General features: G+C 34.2%; 1 protein-coding gene across 4 annotated transcripts in view; it reads left to right on the forward strand.

Moving 5' to 3' along the window:
- LIN28B (lin-28 homolog B) overlaps window positions 1-22510 on the forward strand; it is a 113167-nt gene that overhangs the window by 61764 nt on the left and 28893 nt on the right. For all 4 annotated transcript variants that reach the window (XM_036024527.1, XM_028509516.2, XM_028509517.2 and 1 more), the window contains one exon: window positions 8056-8240. In XM_036024527.1, the coding sequence (XP_035880420.1) occupies window positions 8056-8240 (185 nt within the window). The remainder of the gene's footprint in view (window positions 1-8055; window positions 8241-22510) is intronic.

The following is a 22510-nucleotide window of genomic DNA, read 5'->3' on the forward strand; positions in this document are numbered from 1 at the left end:
AGATCATGTTTAAACTGAAACTCAGTAATGGCAGACAAGGGTAGAGATAAGTGTAGTGAAAGCAGTCAGCAATGGTGCCTGCTGTGAATAGGTTCCTGATACCTGCTTGTTTTCTCCTACTGGTCACACTTATGTCAACAGGGAGAGGAGCAGACTAGATACTTATAAAAAATAATATTAACTATTTACTGACTTGCTATTCAGTGTGTTATACACTGTTCTTGGCATTTTACATCAGTTATTTGGAATCTAACAGCTACTATACTTTAATATTTTTTTAATTCCTAGAAGATACTATTGGCAGTTGATAGATAAGGGTTAAAGGTTTTTCTTAACATGTCTATAGTCATTCAGTTTGAGGTTTTAAGTAGCAGGGTCAGGATTCAAACACAGGATTCAAATTCAGCTCTAAATTTTGTGTGCTTTCCATTATGCCTTTTAAAATGCCATCCTAGTACTTTTGCCCATTTTAGTGTGTTCTTCCCATATTTGAGGTACAGGACAGATGGAGGAACTTACTTAAAGGGTTTCTTCAATTTCAAGGAAAATATTTCAGGATAGGTAAAAAAAGTCTCATTGTTTTTGACCCTATTCATATGGAATTTAATGATTTGACTGGGGTTAAACTGGATTTTAGCTATTTTAGTAAAACTTCATAAACATTGACTTCTACAATGCCAGCACATTTTTTAGCTTCTGTTTTCTTAAAGGATTTGAGTTAAGAACTAAAATGTTGCTTTTCTTCAGTAAATTGGGAAATATTAAAAATGTGTAAAAGGAAATCCCCTTACACTTTAGCATTGACAAAAAAAAAAAGCAGTGCTACTCATTTATTTCCATCTAGGTCCACATAGGGTGAGGGTTAGGGTCAGAATTTTTTTAAAAATCTTATAACAAGGACAAAGTTCTGAGTTATATAACAAAAAGAGAGTGACTTATTCAACAGTAAGCAGTTTTCCATTAATTGTACAGACAAGGCTAGATCCCAGATCTCCTGAGTCTGGTCATAGTTCTACTGTGTGTGTGTGCCTCAGGCTTAATGATCCCTTGAGTATGTTGGTGTGTAGGTCAAAAGCATATAGTCCTGTCCTGACTGGTGTGGCTCAGTTGGTTGAGTGTCATCCCACAAAGCGAAAGGTCACTGGTTTGATTCTTGGTCAGGTCACACGCCTGGGTTGTGGGTTTGGTCCCCGGCTGGTCAGGTTGCAGCTGATCCTTGTTCCTCTCCCTCTCTTTCTCCCTTCCTTCCCCTCTCTCTCTCTAAAATTAAATAAATAAAATCTTTTTTAAAAAAGCATATATTCCTTAAGAGTGTTAACCATTACTCATGCATATTATGTGATATCTCTACCACTGCATATTGTGTAATAATTAACTCCCCTTCATTAATTGTAAATTTGTCACTGATACCTTAGAAAAAATTAGTCTTTGCCTCATAAAAACATTAAAAAGAAATGAAATATATTTGAATTTTCATTAAGTTTTTTCAGCTTCTCAGCCTATTAAAATTATCTGTTATTGCAGAAATATGATTTTTCTAACATGTCACCCAGCTTTCTTGGACTGAAATTCTAATGTAATTTACTTTTTAATTATATTTTCAGTATACTTCCTAGTAATGGAGAGAAACACTTAAATTTATCGTTGTTACAATGAGAGAAAGTCAACTATCAAGATACTAGTTAACTTGTTCAAGAAGTGGTGGTAAAAAAAAAAAGCCAAATTTTGAGTTTTAGAGTTGTCTTCCCGCTGACTGTGTTAAGTGATCCTTCTGTGCCGAAGCTGTTGAAGTAGTCTTACAAAGATGTTTGTGTTACTTTGACACACCTATTCGTTTTAACAATAAACTGTTACATGGGGTGTTAGGGCATTGGTGACACAGGTTGTGGAAGAATTCACAAAGGGAAGAAAATGCAGACAGCAAAGTTTTATTTTATGTTCCCAAGAGGGAAAAGGACTGGGTGGGGAGATATGCACCAGCCCTGAGGGGCTTTGAGCTTTTGTGAGGTGACTGGGGTGGTTGTAGAGCAGGATGTTTCAGTGAGTCTTGTACAGGCTCCAGCTTGTCTCGATGTTATCTTTGGGTGCAGGGTCCTGTTGCTGTGGTCTGGTCTGTCCTCTTTCGTAAGTCACTGTGCTCTGGTATGTCCTGTTTCGTAAGTAGGTTCCTGTAGCCTCTGAGCCTTCAGGGCGCTTCCAGTAATTCTTCAGTCCTGAGGATAAAGGCTCATAAAACAATTAGGGTCAGTCATGCTTTATTGGGTTTGGCTAGCTCTGGCAAAGAGAGCCTGAAAAGAGGACTTTTGTCCTATTAAGGGGCAAGTAATTTACAGCCAGTGATACGTATGACTCCTAAAATGTTTTTGCAAAACCAGTTCCTCCTCTCCCTTTTTTAGTGTAGTTTTAACAATCTTGCTAAGACTATGACAGCACCTTGTAACAAGTATGCCCACATACATTCCTTTCCACACAGACACACATTATTGCCAAAGAAACTATATTTTTAAAATACAGATTTGATCTTGCTACTTCTAAAAGTGTCACAGGTGGGTGCAGGTAACCAGGTTCTTGGTGATCTCAGACAAAGAATTGAACTGAACACACAGCAAGTTTATAGCTGAAAGAGAGAGCAGATTTATTAAGCAATAGTACACTCCACAGAACATGGGAGTGGGCCAACTCCGAGCAGAGATTGACCCTCAGTGGCCGGAGGGATTCTGTTCTATAGGATGGATATTTCCTGGCTAGTTTTGGTGGGCTTTTATTGTGTGCATGTGCAAGCAGCTGTATTACTTTTAAGCTACTGCATATGCTGTCTCCCATGATTTTCCTTCCTTGGCCACCAGGGCAGGGGGGTCCCACAATGCTAATTTATTATAATGCTGTTATAATAAAGCAGGGGTCATATAGCGTCTTCTACGCAGGTGCGGTCATGATTCACTGTGATTCAGCGCTTTTCCAGAAGTGGAACAAGCACTCTTAGAACAGGGTCTCTGTCCTGTATCAATGTCCTTGGTCGTAGCCCTGAGGCACCTCAGGAGTTTCCTCCTCCTTGAGGAACGGGTCTTAGAACACAGTTTCTGTTTTGTACTGATGTCTTTTGTCTTAGTCCTGGGATGACTCTGGAATTTACTCCCTTGTGACTGTCTCCTGCCTCAACAGCAAAAAAAGTATCATTAGGTCTTCATTTTAGACAGAATGAAACTATGATGTCAGTCAACTTTATTTTAGACAGAATAAAATTAAGATGCCAATCAACAATCTCCATCATCTGGCTCTAACTTACATTTTCCAGCTTCATTTTTGGTTACCCCTTCACAGTAATACACTTAACTAAACTACTTGCTATCCCCAAACATCCTGCTGCACAAGCATATAGTTAAACCATTAGCTCAGTATGTATTACTACTTTCATTCTCCATTAATTAGTCTTGTCCTGCCTTCATGCACGCAAAACTACACCTCATGTGTGAAAGCCTCCATACTGCCTTCTGCCCAGGCTAGGCCTCTCCTTGGTATTCCCTTTAGCTCTGGGAAATTTTCTTACAGTACTCATTTAATAATTTTTCTTAATGTTCTTTTCTGTATTGTCTCTTCCAGGAATGCTAGTTAAAGTTGGATATTTATTCTTTTGTATTCATCCTCTACTTATTATCTTTTCTGTCTTATCTAACATATATTACTTTGGTTGGGATGGAGGATCTATTTATGTTTTGAGAGATTTTTCTAACCTTTTACTTCTAACCCACTTAATTTTAACAATCATTTTTAACTTTCTAAGAGTGATTTTTAAAAATTCTTTGGTTGTTTTTGTCTTTGTTTTTATTGATGTCATATTGTCTCAACTATCTCTGAAGGTACTATTTGGATGGTATGTAAAATTTCTTTTGTTCCCGCATTTATCTTGGCTTTTCTTCATTATGCTGCATATTTTGTGAATCTTAGTTGACCCTTCGGATGTATGAATGAGGGATAGGAATGATTTGAGATTGAATGGGTGGGAGCCAGCTCTTGGGCCAGCGGCCTCGTAATTGTTAGAATGAATAGGGGTTTGTGTGTGGGATCCAGTATTTCACCAGTTGCCCAGTTATTTCCTTCAGTCTCTTAGAGAAGGGCCCCACATTATTTGCCTTAGACTATGAATGGTCTCACCTACAACCTACAGAAAGGTATTGTAGATTTTTGAGATGGGAAAGTAACTGGGTAAGATGAACTCAGAGAGAATATGCAGGTGTGGAAGACACTAGAATAGGGAGAAGACTTGAAATGTTAATGAAGAAACTATCACACTTACCCAAGTAGGAGAGAGTTAGAACTTGAATTAGGGTGTTAATAACCCAATAAAATAGTTGGGGTGGATGAAAGAAATTATGAAGATAATAGAATGTACAAGGTTCAACTGATGGTTTGTATAAAGCTAAGGACTGGAACCATTGTGAACAAAAATGGAGATACATTTAATAAAAATTGTTAAGTCAAGGAGAGAAGTTGATTTTTGTGAAGAAATATAATAAGCCTTAGACAAGTAGCTCAGTTAGAGCATGGTCCTGACACAGCAAGGTTGCAGGTTAGATCCCCGGCCAAGGCACATACAAGAATCAACCAATGAATATATAAATAAGTGGAACAACAAATTGATGTTTCTCTCTCTCTTTTCCTTTCTTTCTCTGTCTAAAATCCATCAGTAAAAAAAAAAATTTAAAGAAATTTGGCAAGCTAATTCCTCTCCATCTTTCAGCTAATCTTTCCCACCTATGTAGCAGCAATTTTTGATATAATAGAATATGCTGTGTAAATCATCTTTTTCTTGCAATGCCATTATATATCTTCATTCACAAACCATGCAGCATAATGAATAGCTAGGGATATTATTTTGTGTAAAGTATTATACATCTAAATGCTTTATATAGTAATTTGGGGAAGGATGAGTATGTGATAGAATTTTAAAAGTGTTCTTTCAGATTATCACAAAGAATATACAGAATTCAGTAGTCCATAGAAATGTAAATGTACATAGCAATGGAAATGGACAGGGTCCGGCAGAAGTAAGGCCTGCTTGAGTGTGGTTGGTGGGTTAATAATATGTGTGTAATAATTTATAGTTTTAATTTGAACATTTCACCTAAAATGTCATATGGTATGCTTGAGTGTGGTATTGTTATGTTATAGCAGGATTACATGCTTATTATTTTGTAATAAGAAAGGTGCATTATTTGTGCTGGACCCTGTGCTTTAGATTTGGAAGAACCTATCTAAATTATCAATTATAAGTTTACTTGTAAATGATACCTATCAAAAATTGTAATAATGGAAAATGAAATCAAAGTAAGTTGGTGATAATGCCTCTGGACACTAGACATGAGGAGGAAATAAGTAAGTCATGGAGTTTTTACTGCAGAAATGAAACATATGAACATATAACTCTAAACTTGTTCCATTCTCTTAATTGCAGTAGTTGACCTATGCTCCACTTCATCTGATTTCCTAATCTGCACTTTCTTGAGTGGGGAGTGAGAGAGGGAATGAAAACAAAGGCACTCCTTACAATTAGTAAGGAGAAAGCTTAGGAGGAAAAATGGAAGATTTAGAAATGTTAAAAAAAGCTTTAAAACAATAATTGTTATTTTAAAGCATGTAGGCAGTTGTGGTTCGTGTTTTCTTCTGATTTCTTCATAGCATCAGACAGCAGAAATGGTACTGCCAGTTGCAGACTTCCGCATGAAGGATTTTGCAGTGTCAGATGACCTGCACTGAACAGGTTAAAAACCCTGTTTTCATGTATCATATTACTTTCACAATGAATAGTCTTCTTTTGCATTGAATTTTGAAGTGCTGTTTTTATTTGTTCCAAGTAATTATTTGGTTATATGTAATTATTTAACTGCCTTTTGAACCATGGGCTTGGGAGGGCTAAAGATTTTCTGGTTCAGTATTTCTTTAAATACACCAGTCATCTGTGCTTATAAAGAAAGGACTCTGGCATCAATTATATCGGGAAATTGCTAGGTTAAACACAGTTAAATAAGATTTTTATTTCAATGGTGGTAGAAGAGGGTAGGGCATCTCAGAAACTTTAATACGACAACTAAGAGAAAATAATACATAGTGTAACATTTCACAAACTTAGAAGGGGGTAACCCGCCCCCTCCAAAACAGACGTATCTTCTGGAGGGCATGCACCTTATGATACAGGCTTCCTCTGCTAGGTGAGTGTTCTAGGAACCCATCTGTATCAGTACACCAACTGGTGTTGTTGTGAGAGGCTGTGTTCAGCTTCAGTGAATTTTTTTTTGAAGACTCTTTCAATGCATTTGCCCATTTCATGATGGGTGATTTACAAGCAAACCTGCCCCATACTCCCTATTCACCAGATCTTGCCATGAGTGACTTTTTTTTTGTCTCCCTGGATGAAAAAAGTGCTCAAAGGGAAACTTTTTGCCAATGTGGAAGAGGTGAAACCAAAAATGGCAGAAGCACTGAAAGGCATCAAAATCAACGAGTTCAGAAACTGTTCTGAGTAGTGGAAAAAATTTCTCAACAGGTGTATTGCATCAAATGGAGAGTACTTTGAAGATGACTGAAGTTTAAACAGATAAGAATAAATACACAATTTTTTATAAATAAATCCCAGGTTTATTTGGTCCCCGTTCATGTTTGACTACAAAATGCTTTCTTAATAGAGCCTTTTTTGGAACCACTGTTCCTCAAAACACATGTGGGGAAATTCAAGTCCCTTAAATTGACAGATGAGTAGAAAAGAGATGAAATGACTTATTCAAAGTTGCATACCCATTTACTTAAAGAACTGAACTTGAACCAAGTTTTTCTACCATATTTTATTTTGCTCCCTTTGTCCTCGAATTCAAAAAAGTCTGTTAATACTACCTAATGTTCCAAAATAAATCTGTAAAATATATTCAAGGGGCTTGGGGAAATAAACTAATGATTTTTAATTATTTTTAGTATATTTTTAATTGGCACATTTACTTTGACAAAGAGACTAAGATCCAAAGAGGCAGTTCATATTTGTTACCAAGTTACACTTTGGTAATCAGGAAACTTTCTTGCAAAAATCAACAATCTTTCGTAGAGATCAGAAGGAAAGCTAGTAGGGGGTGGCCTATTAAGGGGATGGAGGGATCGAGCAAAAAGGAAAAAGGACTCACGGACATGGACAACAGTGTGGTGATTGCTGGGGGGAGAAGAGTATAAGGGGACTAAATGGTAATGGAAAAAATACAATAAAGATTAAATTAAAAAAGTAAAAAGAAAATATATGCTTACCACAAATCAACAATCTTCAAGTTATAAAAATCTATTTCCTTTCAAATTATAAAAAGCTCACACAGTACAATCATGTGTATTGAGTGCAATCATGTGAAAGTGGGAAGGATTCCCACTTCCCCAGAAAATGACTGTTTATGATTTGTTGTCTGTTCTTCCAGACCCCATCTCTACATAACAAACATGTAACTTTTAAAAACTTCTTGACATAAATGACATTATGGCAAATACACTTTTCTTGAACCTTAATTTTTAAAATCAACAATGGTACATGTTTATCTTCCCAGATGTACATGTAGATCTTCTTTTAATAGCTTGAAAATGTTATACTCTGTAGCTCTACTATAATTTATTCAGTTTACCAATGATGATAGAATAGTTGCAATTTTTTTTTACAAGACAGTGCTGTGGTAAATTTTGATATAGGGTTTTTTTGAACCTCTGTATATATCTGTAAGAGAGTCATTGAAGTGGAATTGCTGTGTCAGAGAATATGAACATTGAAATTTTTGTAAGCATTGCCAAATTGTCTTTAAAAAATAGTATTAGTTTACAATGACAGCATTGTAACAGGAAACTTTAAAATGAAGTTTAAAACTTTAAAGAAGTTTGTTTAACTTCTCTGAACTTAAACAAAAAAGGACCTTATACTTAGTAATGGATAACAAAGAATATATTGTATGTTAATCTTAAAATGATAAGAGTTAATTTATAAAGCATTGATAATCATGATGTCTCTTTCTCTCCCCCTCTCTTCCCTGCTCTTTACAGAGCAAATTATTCATGGAAGGATTTAGAAGCCTAAAAGAAGGAGAACCAGTGGAATTCACATTTAAAAAATCTTCCAAAGGCCTTGAATCAATACGGGTAACAGGACCTGGTGGGACCCCCTGTTTAGGAAGTGAAAGAAGACCCAAAGGGAAGACACTACAAAAAAGAAAACCAAAGGGAGATAGGTAGGTAATCATTTAAATTTTTTAGTTTATGAATTTATTGTATTTGGGAAAGACTTTTGAAAATTTATATTATTATGTTATCAGACCTTATATATAGTCTAGCAAAATTAAAATGCTACCACTCTGTAGCTGAATGGAATTTATCAGCAATATAGGCTATCTGGCAATTTGAACTGTCTGCAGAAACACTGAACTGAGGACTCAGTGTTGAGCACTGAATAGGAATTATCCTACTAGCATTTTCATGAGACTCTTGTGAGACCACAAATAAGGTTGGAGTTTTCAACAGACAGCAATGCCTTTCCGTACATCCCCACGCATCACCTGATTTTTCAACTGAAAATGCACTTTTTAATAGATAACTCATATAGAAAATTCAAGTAATATAAATAGACTAAAGAAATATAAACAAACTAAAGAAGTTAGGAGAAAACCCACTTGAAATCCTAACTAGAGGTGGGAATCAAATTTTTATGCAATTTTTTCAAACTTGGGTTTCTTTTTTACTTAACAGTGTATCAAGGAACATTTCATGTCAATTATTAGCACCTGCCTAGGTTCCCACAGTGGGAATGCTCTTAATTTAAGCATGGTTATGTTTATGGATAATTAGGCTCTTTCTGGTCTTTTGAATTTATCAGTGATACCAGAGTGAATCTTTATACGTACATTTTTGGAAAGTGGGTCATTTGGAGTCTGGTTTATTTTTTGTTATTGGTTTGTATAATTCCCTTATATATAGGATCTGGCAGAAGTAATACCTACTTGAGTGTGGTTGGTAGGGTAGTGATATGGGTATAGTAATTTATTGTTTTAATTTGAATATTTCACCTAAAATGTTAGATGGTGTGCTTAAGTGTGATATTGTTATGTTACAGAACTATATGCTTGTGATATTGTTATAAAAGAGTTTGTAATTAAAAAAGAGGCGTTATTTGTACCAGGCCCTATCAGATACTATGATATGATTTCAAATCAATTTGTTAATGGTTTACTTTGCTGTGCCAGAAGCTTTTCAGTTTGATATATTTCACCTAGTGTTTTTTTTTTCCTTTGGTGTGTTTGCTTCTGTGGTCAAATAAAAAAAAAATCAATGCCAAAGCTGTGTCAAGGAGTTTACCTCTTATGTTTTCTTTTTGAAATTTTATGGTTTTGGGTCTTACATTTAAGTCACTTATACATTCTGAGTTGGTATTTGTGTATAGTGTAAGATAGTGGTTCAATTTCATTCTTTTGCTTGTGGCGGTCTAGTTTTCCAGCAAATTTATTGAAGAGACCAACCTTTCTCTATTATATATTTTTTGTTGTAAGTTAATTGACCATATGTGTGTGTGTTTATTTTTGATCTCTCTACTGTTCCACTGATCTGTGTATCTGTTTTATGCCAATACCATACTGTTTTAATTACTGTACTTCTGTAATACAGTTTGAAATCAGGAAGCATGATGCCTCCAGCTTTGTTTTCATCAAATTGCTTTGGTTACCTGAAGTCTTTTGTGGTTCCATAAAAATTTAGGATACTATTTTTGTGGAAAATGCCATTGGAATTTTGATAGTAATTGCATTGAATCCGTAGATCACTTTTGCGGTACGGACATTTTAACAATATTAATTCATCCAATCTATGAGCATGAAATGTCTGTCCATTTATTTGTTTTTTCTTCAACTTTGTTCATCAGTGTCTCAGTATATAGATTTTTTGCCTTTTTTCTAAACAGTTGCTTTTGCAGTTTCACTTTTTAAAAAAATAGATTTTATTTATTTATTTTTAGAGAGAGGAGGGGAGGGAGAAAGAGAGGGAAACATCAGTGTGAGGTTGCCTCTCAAGCGCCCCCTACTGGGAACCTGGCCAGCAACCCAGGCATGTGCCCTAGACTGGGAATGGAAACCCTCAATCCTTTGGTTCCCAGGCGGGCACTCAGTCCACTGAGCCACACCAGCCAGGGCTCAGTTTTTCACCCTTTTTTGTTAAATTTATTCCTAGGTATTGTATTGTTTTTGGTGCATTTGTAAATGGGATTTTCTTAATTTCTCTCTCTGTTAGTTTGTGTTTGTGTATAGAAACCAATTAATTTTTGTATCCTCCAAATTTACTGAATTCGTTTATTAGTTCTAACAGTTTTCATTGAGTCTTTGGAGGTTTCAGTATATAATATGTCATCTGCAAATAGAGACAATTTTACTTCTTCCTTTCCAGTTTAGATATCTTTTATTTCTTTTTCCTATATAACTGTCCTAGCTAGGACTTCTAGTACAATGTTGAATAAAAGTGGTGAGAGTAGGCTTCTTTCTTTTGTTTCTGATCTCAGAGGAACAGCTAAAATCTCTTGTGTGAAGTGAGCTGTGGGCTTGTCAGATATGACTCTCGGGTTGAGGCACATTCCCTCTGTACCCACTTTATTGAGAATTCTTATGATAAATTGATGTTGTCACAAGTATTTTTTGCATCTGTTGAGATGATTATATGATTTTATCCTTCATTTTGTTAATGTGGTATATATCACATTAATTGATTTGCGGATGTTGAACCATCCTTGAATCACTGGAATAAATCCCACTTGATCGTGGTGTATGATGATCCTTTTATTGTATTGTTGAATTTGGTTTGCTAATATTTTGTTGAGGATTTTGCATTCCAGTTTGTCAGGGATATTGACCTTTAATTTTTTTCTTGTTATGTCCTTGCTGGTTTTGCTGTCAGGGTAACATAACATTGGCTTCATAAAGTGAATTTGGAAACGTTGCCTTGTCTTCTATTTTTTGGAAGACTTTGAGAGGATTGGTATTAATTCTTCACAGTTTTGGTAGAACTCACCAATGAAACCATGTGGTGCTGGACTTTGTTGAGACATTTTTGACTACTGATTCAATCGTATTAGTAATTGGTGATTTTCTATTCATGATAGGTTGATAGGTTGTGTGTTTTTAGGAACTTATCCATTTATTTTAGGTTGTCCAATTTGTTGGTATATAATTCTTCATAGTAGTTGTTATAATTCTTCGTATTTCCATTGTGCCAGCTTCCTTACTGTGTAATTTCCTTATTGTGTAATGTTTCCTTTAATTTCTAATTTTATTTATTCAGTTCCTTTCTTTTTCTTAGTAAGTCTAGTTAAAAGTTTGTCTATTTTGTATATCTTTTTACAGTACTAGTTTTTAGTTTCTTTGGTCTTGTCTATTGTCTTTTTAGTCCATTTCACTTCTTTCACTCTGATCTTTGTTATTTCCTTCCTTCTAGTAACTTTGTGCTTAGTATGTAGCCTTTTGAAAATGACTTTCTTCACTCAGCATAATGGCTTTGAAATTCATCAAAGCTGTTGAGTGTATTAGTTTATTCCTTTTAATTGCTTAGTAGTATTCCATTATTTGGATATAACTGTTTATCCATTTATCTGTTGAAGGGCAGGCATTTGGGCATTTGCAGTTAGGTAATTATAAATAGAGCTACCACAAACATTTGGGTACCACTTTTCATGTAACTAAGTCTTTATTCATCTCAGAGTAGGATTGATGGATAATATGGTCATAGGTATATATTTCACTTTATGAGAAGCTGCCAGCATTTTTTCCAGAGTGATTATACTGTTTTGAAGTCCCACCAACAACATATGAGATTTCTAACCTGCTATACATCATTGACAGCATTTGGTATTGACAATATTTTTTTATTTTAACTATTCTAATAGGTAGATATGTTATCATGGCTTTAATTTTTATTTCCCTAATAGCTATCAATCTGAGCTTCTTTTTATGTTTTTGTGTCATCTTTTTACTTTCTTTGATGCAGTGTCTGTTCATGCCTTTTGCCCATTACTGGATTATTTGTTTTCTTACTGTTGCATTTTGAGAGCTCTGTATATAATTACAAGGAGAAGTCCTTTGTCAGATATATGATTTGCAAGTTTTTTTAAAATTTGTGGCTTGTCTTTGCAATTTCTGAAGCATCTCTCACAGAAGAGAAGTTTTAAATTTTGATAAAGACATTTATGAATTTTTTTAAGAGAGGGAGAGAAACATCAATGTATGGTTGCTTCTCATACACCCCATACTGGGAACCTGGCCTGTAACCCAGGCATATGCCCTGACTGGGAACTGAACCAGTGACCCTTTGGTTCACAGGCTGGTGCTCAATCCACTGAGCCACACCAGCCGGGGCTATCAGTATTTTTTATATATATGTTGCTTTTTTAAAGAAATCTTTGCTTAACCCTAGATCACTGAAATTTTTCTCCCCATGTTTTCTTCTTGTAGTTTATAGTTTTACATTTTACCTTTACATTTACAATCTAGTTAGAGTTTGCTTTTGTATATAAGGCGTAAAGTTTTAGGTTGAAGTTCATTTTACTTTTGTCTGTGAATAGTATGAATTGTTCAAATGCTATCTGTTGGAAAGAGTATCTTTTCTCTTGAAATGCTTTTAAATGAGAAAGTCTAATCTGATTTCTGGTATTTTAAGTTCAGAAATTAAATATTTAAGTTTTTATTATATGCAACTAAAACATTTTACAAATTCAAAATTTGGTTCCATTACTCAAGAGAACTTACTTTTTCAATTGTACTATACATGCAATTCTTTTTTTTTTAGTCTTTTTTTTAAGATTTTACCTATTTATTTTTAGAGAGGGAAGGGAAGGAGAAAGAGCAAGAGAGAAAGAAACATTAATGTGCGGTTGGTGGGGGCCATGGCCTGCAACCCAGACATGTGCCCTGACTGGGAATCAAACCTGCAATGCTTTGGTTCGCAGCCCATGCTCAATCCACTGAGCTACGCCAACCAGGGCTACTATACATGCAATTCTAATACTTACATAATAGAACACATTTTGTGAAGATTTATGTCTTTGTGGCAAGAAATATAAAATAATTTTAAAGACTTTACCTTAATTTTGTGTAAACTGTTTACAAAAGTAAGTGGGATTATTTTTAACCCTGACTCAAAATGGTACTGAATTTAGTGTTCAGTTACCAGTGTCTAGTTACTCAATAGCAAGTGTCATCTTGTTTTATTTTAAATCTTCAGCATTTAGTCCTGACCAATGTGGTTCAGTTGGTTGGGCATCATCCCACAAAGTGGCAGGTTGCCAGTTGGATTGCTAGCTAGGGCACATGCCTAGGTTGCAGTTTCCTTTTAGGTTGGGTGTGCAGGAGAGACAATTGATTGGCAACCCGATCAATGTTTCTCTCTCACATTTACGTTTCTCTCCCTTTCTTTCTCTCTCTTCCCCTCTCTCTAAAAAAAAAAACACAAATATTTAAAAAATTAGATTCTCCACATTTAAAATATTTTCTTAAAATTTCAGAGGAGCTCTGACTGGTATGGCTCAGTGGTGGGCATCAAACCACAAACCAAAAGCTTACCAGTTGGATTCCTGGTCTGGGCACATGCCTGGGTTATGTGCCAGGTCCCTAGTTGGGGGCAAGCAAGAGGCAACCAATTGATGTTTCTAATGCTCATTGATGTCTCTCTTTTTCCCTCCCTTCCCCTCTCTGTAAAAATAAATAAAATCTTTAAAAAAATTTTTTTAAATGAGCCTGGCCTGTGTGGCTCAGTGGATTGGTCATCAGAAAAGTTGTGGTTCGATTCCTGGTCAGGGCACATGCCTGCTTGGTGGGTTTGGTGCCCAGTTGGGGCACATGCAGGAGGCAACCGATTGATGTTTCTCTCTCACGTAGATGTTTTATTTTTTCTCTCTGCCTTCCTTCTGCTCTTCCTGGAATCCTTTTTTTTTTTTTAATTTAAAACAAATTTCAAATGAACTAATTTTAGATTTATTTTTGTTTAATTCTTTCTTATGTTCATTATCAAGGAGTAAAGAGATTGAGTGACACCTATAAAGCTCTTTATAGTAAAAGATGTTAATAAAAAGATTTTGAACTTTTTTTCCTCAAAAACTGGCTTACACTTATATTTTTATCCTTTAATAAACTACAATTTACTATGAGGAAAAAGAAGTATTTTTTTTAACAGAAGGAAGTTGTGGAGGAAGGTAGTAGAATGATTATTCTTTGCCACTGTTGATCTTTAGTATTTATATAAAAATAATTATATAACATAATTAAATATTTTATATAAGATTTTAGTTTATATGAACAAATATGTGTATTTATAATAAAGCAGTGTGCTAAAACAAATCATTTGGAAATCTTTATGTAGGTTAAATTATTCTAATTCTTAATAATTAAGGAATAAAAATACATGTAATTTTTTAAATCATTTGACATACTTGAGTAATGTTAGTTGTATATATTTGCTATATATATATATATATATATATATATATATATATATAGTTTCAGATTTTAAATTGTTTATGGTTTCTTTCTTTACCTCCTTTTTTATTCTAATTTTTTTCTTGGGTAGCGACTGTCTTCTTTGTTCTCTCTAACCTTCCACATCTTTTGACCCAGCTACACAGTCCAAGTGCTATTCATACTAATGCAAGTTTACTTTCAACAATGTTGAGATTTTTAAAAACATATTTAGAAAATGATACCATCATTCTGCTTTCATTCCATTTCACTCAGTATTTTATTTGCATCACTGCATTAGCACATGAGTAAGCTTTTGAATTTTCTACATGAGTTGATGTAATGTATTTTGTTTAGAGAAAAAGGTAATTGTTATATAGTTCAGTATTAGTGCTTTTGGCTTCGAAGTCTAGGAAATTCCTTTCACTTGATCATATTTGAGAGTCTTGTTCATTTATCATTTTTTAAATGACCTTCATTTAGATGTAAAATTGATTATGAAATTTGACATTCCTTTTAGCCCAATATTAAATGGTATGACAGTGACACAATATGATATACTTAACAGTTTATGGTCAGAACAGAAGCTTAATATGTATATCTAATTTATTCTCAGTTCAGATGAGTTAACTTGCCTTCTTTTTAAATGGAAGTAAAGATGTATGACAGTCACGTTATTTTTACAGGACAGTGATTTGTGGTTTCACAATTCTTTAATTTGAAAAAAGGTTTGGAAGCCACAAGATGTTGTTCTTTATTAAAGTACTATGTATTTTCATGTGTTTATTTAAAAATATTTATTGAATGCCCTCATTTACCTAAAGTAAGCTCAAAACTTGTGGTTACCCTCCTCTACCCCCTCCCCACCCACATCTACAGCAGTATAACCTTTTCCATTCATTATCTCTGTGGTATAATTTGAAGTTTTTCAGATTCTTTATTGTTGGGAATTCTAGTTATTTAATATGTGTATGTGTGTATAAAATCTACATAGAGTTCCTTAAAATAATAAATCAGTACTTAGGTTTATTATAAGGTTATATTAAGGGTGTCTATTTCATGTTAAAAGTTTTTTCAATTGTTTTATTTTCATATTTATTATATGCTAAAACCTGCTACCAAAAGAAAAAGAAAAATGCTCCTTAAGTGGTAGAGATATTTGAAAATGTAAATCAACAAATTCCAATAAATAACTGTTTCACCCTGATACTTGTGTGATTAGATTTAGGAATTTGCTGTTTAGTAGGTTCCTATTGTGGAAGAGAAATCTCTCAGGCATGAATTGATAGTCCAGATCCTTTGAGGTCTGTCTATTCTGACCTATGACCCCTATTCTTACAAGGTCAACATCTGAGGGCAGGAGATTAAGGCAGTTTAAAGACCGGAATGGTAAATGGAATGGAAAAATTAGCCAGCACATTTTGGGTGCAAAACATCAAAGTCATCAAATAGTTTGCTTATTTTAAACCTGGCTTATGGGTATAACAAGCTAATTTTACTGTGTTTGTTGGAATCAGAAAAATTTAGTAACCATAATTCACTTCAAGAACCTATATAATAACAAATTTTAACTGTATCATAAGAATTAAGTTCATAAAGTTTAACTTCAAAATATCTGGAAATGCAAAAATAATTTGTCACAGTGTCATTGTGTCCTGTTTGGATCCTTAATTTAAATTTAAATTAGGAAAACATTTACCTTAGATTTTACTATGAAATATTTTAATTTATGAGCAATGTTAAATAATAATATATGCACCTATATCAGCTGATAATTTCAGGTGGCTAAGGATTTAGTTGTAATTCTATGCTGTTGACCTTTAAGAAAAATCTATTTTTAAAAGTTAGAGGTAGAAAGTAGAAGAAAGTAAATTGATTAAGCAGGGACACTTTGTTCTTTTTTTTTTTTTACATTGTCTTTCTGAGATTTTGCTCTTTTAATTTTACTTCTTTACCTCTAAAAATGTTCCTTATGCCTTTAATTATATGCTTTTCATTGTAATTTCACCATATAGACCAGCAGGTATCCCTTCTTAGTTCCTATTTTTGATCCCTTCTAAGCAATTCCCTCCCCAGCACCCTGTATTTTACATTTGTTTGTATCCTGGACAGCTGTGAATTTGCATCTTCTGCTTCCTACTAATGACTGGCAAGGGCTGGAGTTGAATAACTGAACTGTTGCATCCAAGTTTCCATTCATCCATACAGTGACTAAGGATATTAGTAAAACCAATAGAATTCCCAAGTCTCCTTAATTCTTTCTTCTGCTTTTTTTAATCTACTTCAATTTTACTTTATTATAGATATAATTTTAGGGTGGTTTTCTAAGTCCTTTCTTCTTGTGATTATTTGTCCAGAGACCTCTTAATGAGGCAATTATAGTTGTTTCCTTCATTCACATTATCTTAGCAGATGCTCTCCCTGCTGTGACCTCTCTTCATACTTGGCAGACAATGTGCCGTTCTCACCACCCTCTGCTAGACACTGTGTGGGGCTGAGCTTCATTCAGCGCTGCATAGGTCTCCCAAGGTGCCTGATGGGAATGGTCAGAAGCTGAGGGGCAAATAATCAAAATTTTAGGTTGATTTTCTGATTGCTATCTTATTCTGGGCATAATAAATAGTAAAATAATGCCTGAAGAAAAAAATACATATGTTCCAGAAAAAACTCTAACAATATTTCAAGTAGAAATTGTATGTTTAAAAATGACTTTCCATACCTTTCTTCCTCTAGACTCTGGTCTTGGTGAAAATGAGATCAAAGCCCTGGCTGGCGTAGCTCAGTGGATTGAGTGCAGGCTGCGAACCAAAGTGTCGTAGGTTTGATTCCTAGTCAGGGTACATGCCTGGGTTGCAGGCCATGACCCCCAGCAACTGCACATTGATGTTTCTCTCTCTCTCTTTCTCCCTCCCTTCCCTCTCTAAAAATAAATAAATAAAATCTTAAAAAAAAAAGAAAATGAGATCAAATATTTATTGGATGGTTTTCATTCAAGGGATTATGAGAATTGGATAACATTTAGAAATTTTGAGTTGCTTTCAAGAAAGGAAGTTAATTTAGCTTTTAATATTAAGTATGTATGTTTTTAATGAATATATGACATTGTTTGGCATATCACTTTTAAACTCTAAAAACAAATTCTTATGTTTATATCCATTGTGATGTTCCGTCTGTTCCTGTGTGAATAGAATAAGGACTGATCAAAATGAAAACTAATCAAAAGAAAATTTCCATATTTACCCTGTTAAATCCCTCCATTAAAATATGAGTCTTATGCCCCAAGCCCAATTAATAATCCTGGGAATCACAAAGTTGTTAGCTTCCAGCTAGCCTTTTTATTCTGCAATAATTAAAAAGTACAAGTCAATTCTGTCCTGAGGAATCTGAAGAGCCTATGTAGAGGATCTTATAAATTTACACTGAAATTTTAATTTTTTGAAATTTGGTTAAATTAAACAGACTAAGTTAGAACTTGAACTATTCTCATAAAAAGATTTTTCTTTTTGTTGGTATAAATAGGATTGCCATACTTATAATTTAAAATATATGTAATTATATATAAATTACAATCTGTTTGCACTTACCAGTAAGAAGTAGTAATTTAAAATTAGACTTCATTTTTGTATAATCAGATTCACAATCAGTAAGTTTCCCTATAAAGTAATATTGTTAACATACACATTTTCAAATAATGAAGGGCTGTTTTTAAAGTATAGTTCCTTTGGATATAATCAGAGAACAGATTTTAAATTAGAAAATGTTTATTAAAGGGAAAAATACTCTTGTGCTCATCTTTAAAGAAAAGCTAGAGCAAGTCAACTAAGAATTCAAGAATTTTGGTCTCTAAAAGTTTGCTTTAAGTTTTGTCTTATCTGTTGCAGATCATTTTAAATACAGAGATTAATAAGGAACAAAGTCAAATGTTTCCCTTCTTTTTGAGAGGAAGAGTTATTATATGTAGTTCAGTGGCTATAGAAAATGTTCAGAATCTCTAGAAATGCTAAAATGTACATAAGCCATTCCATGAAGGCTAGAAATAGTAGCTGTGCCTTTTATAATTATTTTTAAATTTCTCAGTTTTTTAGGAATCTTATACTGAGGACAACTGGATTTCATAGCTGTCCTTATTAATTGGGAAACCAAGATATGATCATAGTTAGACATCTTAATTGCCTTGTACTAAATTTAGACCAAGGGCTCTTTATAGTTAGTCTGTCTCCTCCCTGGCCATTCTACATGGTTACAAATAAAACCAGTCCTACCTTCTTAGTAACCATTCTACACTATACAAATAAAAGCCAGGGGGAGGATAGCGATTTTTCTTTTTTTTACAGGATCATTGTGTGGAACTGCTAAGTCAGTTCCTGCTTTTTTCTACCTTGCTGACTCCAGACTCTGTTTTCTGATTTAAGTATTTGCTCTTAGTGCCTTCCATTTTAGTAGCCCATTTAGAGAGTCCCCTCTTGGGTTTATTACTGATAGTACTAGAGGTACTACCAATGCAATAAGAAAAGAAAAGAAAATATCTAAGGATTGGAAAAAAAGAAACAAAATGCTTTGTTATTTACAGCAATATGATTTTATATCATTGTTATCTACAGGTAAATTATTAGAATTTGGAATAAAAGAATTTAACAAGATTGCCGGTTAAAGGCTTAATACAGAGGAATTGAACTAAGGACAATGAAATATCAGGAATGTAAGAACAATCATATACCACAGGATCACAATTAGAAACTGTAATTTCAAAGGAAGGTTCACTTTATATTTGGAACATAAGTCATAATGTACTGTACCTAGGAATAAATCTAATAAACTATGAAAGAGTTTTATGGATAGATAAGTGTATCTGTCAATTCTTATATTGATAAGTGTATCTATCAATACTTGTATTGATAGATATAAAAGCAGACCTGAATAAATGAGGAAAGATATTTTGTCAATGAATGCTAAGACTCAATGTTTTAAAAAAGATAATTCCCCATATATTAATCTACAAATTTGGTGTAATTCTATTCAGAATTCTCATAAAGTTAATTCTGAAATTGATTTGGAAGCTCATAGGGCCAATAATCAACACAGTTTTGTAGATGAAAACCAAAGTGTGGGGCTCTTATGGCCAGATATCAATATTTATTATACAACTATGTAAGTATATGTAATAAGTGAGGTAATTAAGATTGTATAATTAAAGATTTTAAAAAGTATAATTAAGATTGTAAATGGTCCTGGAAATATGTCTATCCATTGAGAAAAGGTAAAAATGGAATCTCTACCTCATACTATATTTAAAGACCGAAAAGTATAAAGCAAAACTTTACAACTCTATTAGAACATCATTGTGACCTTAAGCCTAGAAAAGATTTTTTTTAAGATTTTATTTATTTATTTTGAGGGAGGGAAGGGAGGGGGAGAGAGAAAGAGAGAGAGAGAGAGACAGAGAGACAGAGAGACAGAGACATCAATGTGCGGTTGCTGGGGGTTATGGCCTGCAACCCAGGAATGTACCCTGGCTGGGAATCGAACCTGGGACACTTTGGTTCCCAGCCCGCGCTCAATCCACTGAGCTACGCCAGCCAGGGCAAGATTTTTTTTAAACAAGACACAAAAAGCACAACCAAAAGGGATATGATTAAATTGATTACTTTAGGTCTATTTAAAACTTTCATCAAGAAAATAAACCTACTCTAAGTATTATGAGTGTTGGGTATTTAGATCTTATACAAATGTAGGAACTGCTGAGGAAGGGAAGAGTCAGTGGATAAGAAAAGTAGTTACTAACAAGTCTTCAGAAGCTCTGGACTAGATAGACAAACCAGAGCTTGCAGGGAATTCTAAAAAGCCAATCCCATCTGGATATTGCAGGGGACCTGGGGAGAGGGAGCCCCTAAGGAGGTCTATGGAAACTGCCGCCTCCTGGTAGCCACAGCCTCCACGGGTGTGCACACAAGGGGCTGGTGGCACAGTGCTGCTGGTTAGCAGGCCAGTAGCTGGGCACAGAGCTCCAGAGAGAAAGAACAAGTAGGGATTGCTGGGCTTATCTGTGTGTGTTACTGTGTCTGACCACAGTGACTCTCCAAGAATCACTGCTTCTGCTTCATTTTTGCCTTCCAAATCATGTACAAATTTATCTTTTGACTGACTAACCCAAAGTCATTCAGAGAAAGGGATTCTAAGAAGCAGAGTTACCAGCCATGACCAGAGAAACAGAAAACAGTCCATCACTAACAATATAAACAAGAAAATAAGATACAGAGTGGGAAAAGATATTTGCAGTGCATGTAGTTGATAAAGAATTAATATCCAAAATATATAAAGGACTACAAATCAAAAAGAAGTAAAAACCTAATAGCAAAGCTAGCAAATATGGAACAATTTATAAAAGAGGAAAATAAATATTCAATAAACCAAAAGATGCACAGCATTACTAATTAAGATGAGATACCATTTCACTCCTGTTGAAGTAGCAGACATTTCAAAGTCTGACCATTACCAGGTGTTGTAAAGAATGTCATACAATTGTGATGGAATTCTTAATTGATACAAAACTTTAGTGAACAGTCTGGCAATACCTGGTAGAATCAGAATGTTCATATCCTTTGATTTCACTTCTAGGTGGATTTCCCAGAGCAGTGTTTTTCGAACTGTGGGTTGGCACACACTAGTGGCTTTTAATACTGATTCGTGGGTTATGACCAATATTATTGTTGCTTTTTAAAGAAGTAAAATAGAATAAAAATTACCAGTTCATCTGTAATAAGAGTAACTATTGTTTCCTAAACTTTTGGATTGTGCTATATTTGTGCATGAGTCCTAAATAATAATAAAAAATGTTTTCTCAGCATGTCTCACAGTCACATGTACAGAAATTGTGCAAAAAAATGGTTATTGTAGCATTGTTTGTAATAGCAAAAAATGGAAAAACCTCAATGTCTGTTAATAAGAGAATGATTGTGGAGTGATAATGAACAGGTTATTATAGTTATCAGTGTAGATAATTTTTAAAAATACTGTATTTATTTTTAGAGAGGGGAAAGAAAGGGGAAAGAGAGGGAGAGAAACATCAATGTGTGGTTGCCTGTCGTGCACCCCTTACTGGGGACCTGGCCTGCAACCCGGCCATGTGCCCTGACTGGGAATCAAACTGGCAACCCTTTGGTTTGCAGGCCAGTGCTCAATCCACTGAGCCACACCAGCCAGGGCTCAATGTAGATAATTTTTAAAGCCCTCTGTGATATTGAATAATAAAGTAATTTACAAATGATCTATACAATATTATTCCATCTTTATGAAGTTTTAAAACCATCAAGAAATATTATGTATTGTCTATGGACACTTACACATGTAGTAAAAATAAAAAGACATGATAAAGTATGAAATTAATCATATTGCTTAGTCTGAAGAGGCAGAAAAGGACATTGGAGGAGTATATGGGCAATGTTGACCCATTTTTTCCAAGTTAGCTCATGTCCTTCAATGAGATATTTACATAGATTCCATACCTTCCTTATGATGTTTATTCTTAGGTATTACAACTTTTTATAATATTGGGAATGACTTTTTATCCTTTTGTTTTAACTGGTTATTGATGTTACAGAGAAAAGTGGTGGGCTTGGGGGATAATTTTTGTCTCTTCTTCAATAGTAGTACCTATTATTTCGTTTTCATTTCTTAAGCAGTGGACTTGCATTTTCTAAACAATGTTAAATAATGCTGGTGACAGCAAACATCTTGTCCTCATATTTAATGAAAATATCCTAAATATTTCAAATTTAATCTATTTGCTGTTGTTTTTCAGCATATAGTAATCACGGTTAATTGTTTCCTTTCTCTTCTTTTTTGCTCAGTTTTATTGTGGATGGTTACAGGATTTTATCAAAAGCCTTTTCCGCATCTTTTAAAATAATTATGTATTTTTCTACTTCTGTTTATTGATAAAATGAATTATAACTATAGATTTTCTAAGGTTGAACTACTCTTATATTTTGGGGGGAACACCCTTCTTAGTCATGATATGTTCA

This window comes from Phyllostomus discolor, chromosome 4 (genome assembly GCF_004126475.2).
Source record: "Phyllostomus discolor isolate MPI-MPIP mPhyDis1 chromosome 4, mPhyDis1.pri.v3, whole genome shotgun sequence".
In the NCBI taxonomy this organism is placed as follows: domain Eukaryota; kingdom Metazoa; phylum Chordata; class Mammalia; order Chiroptera; family Phyllostomidae; genus Phyllostomus; species Phyllostomus discolor.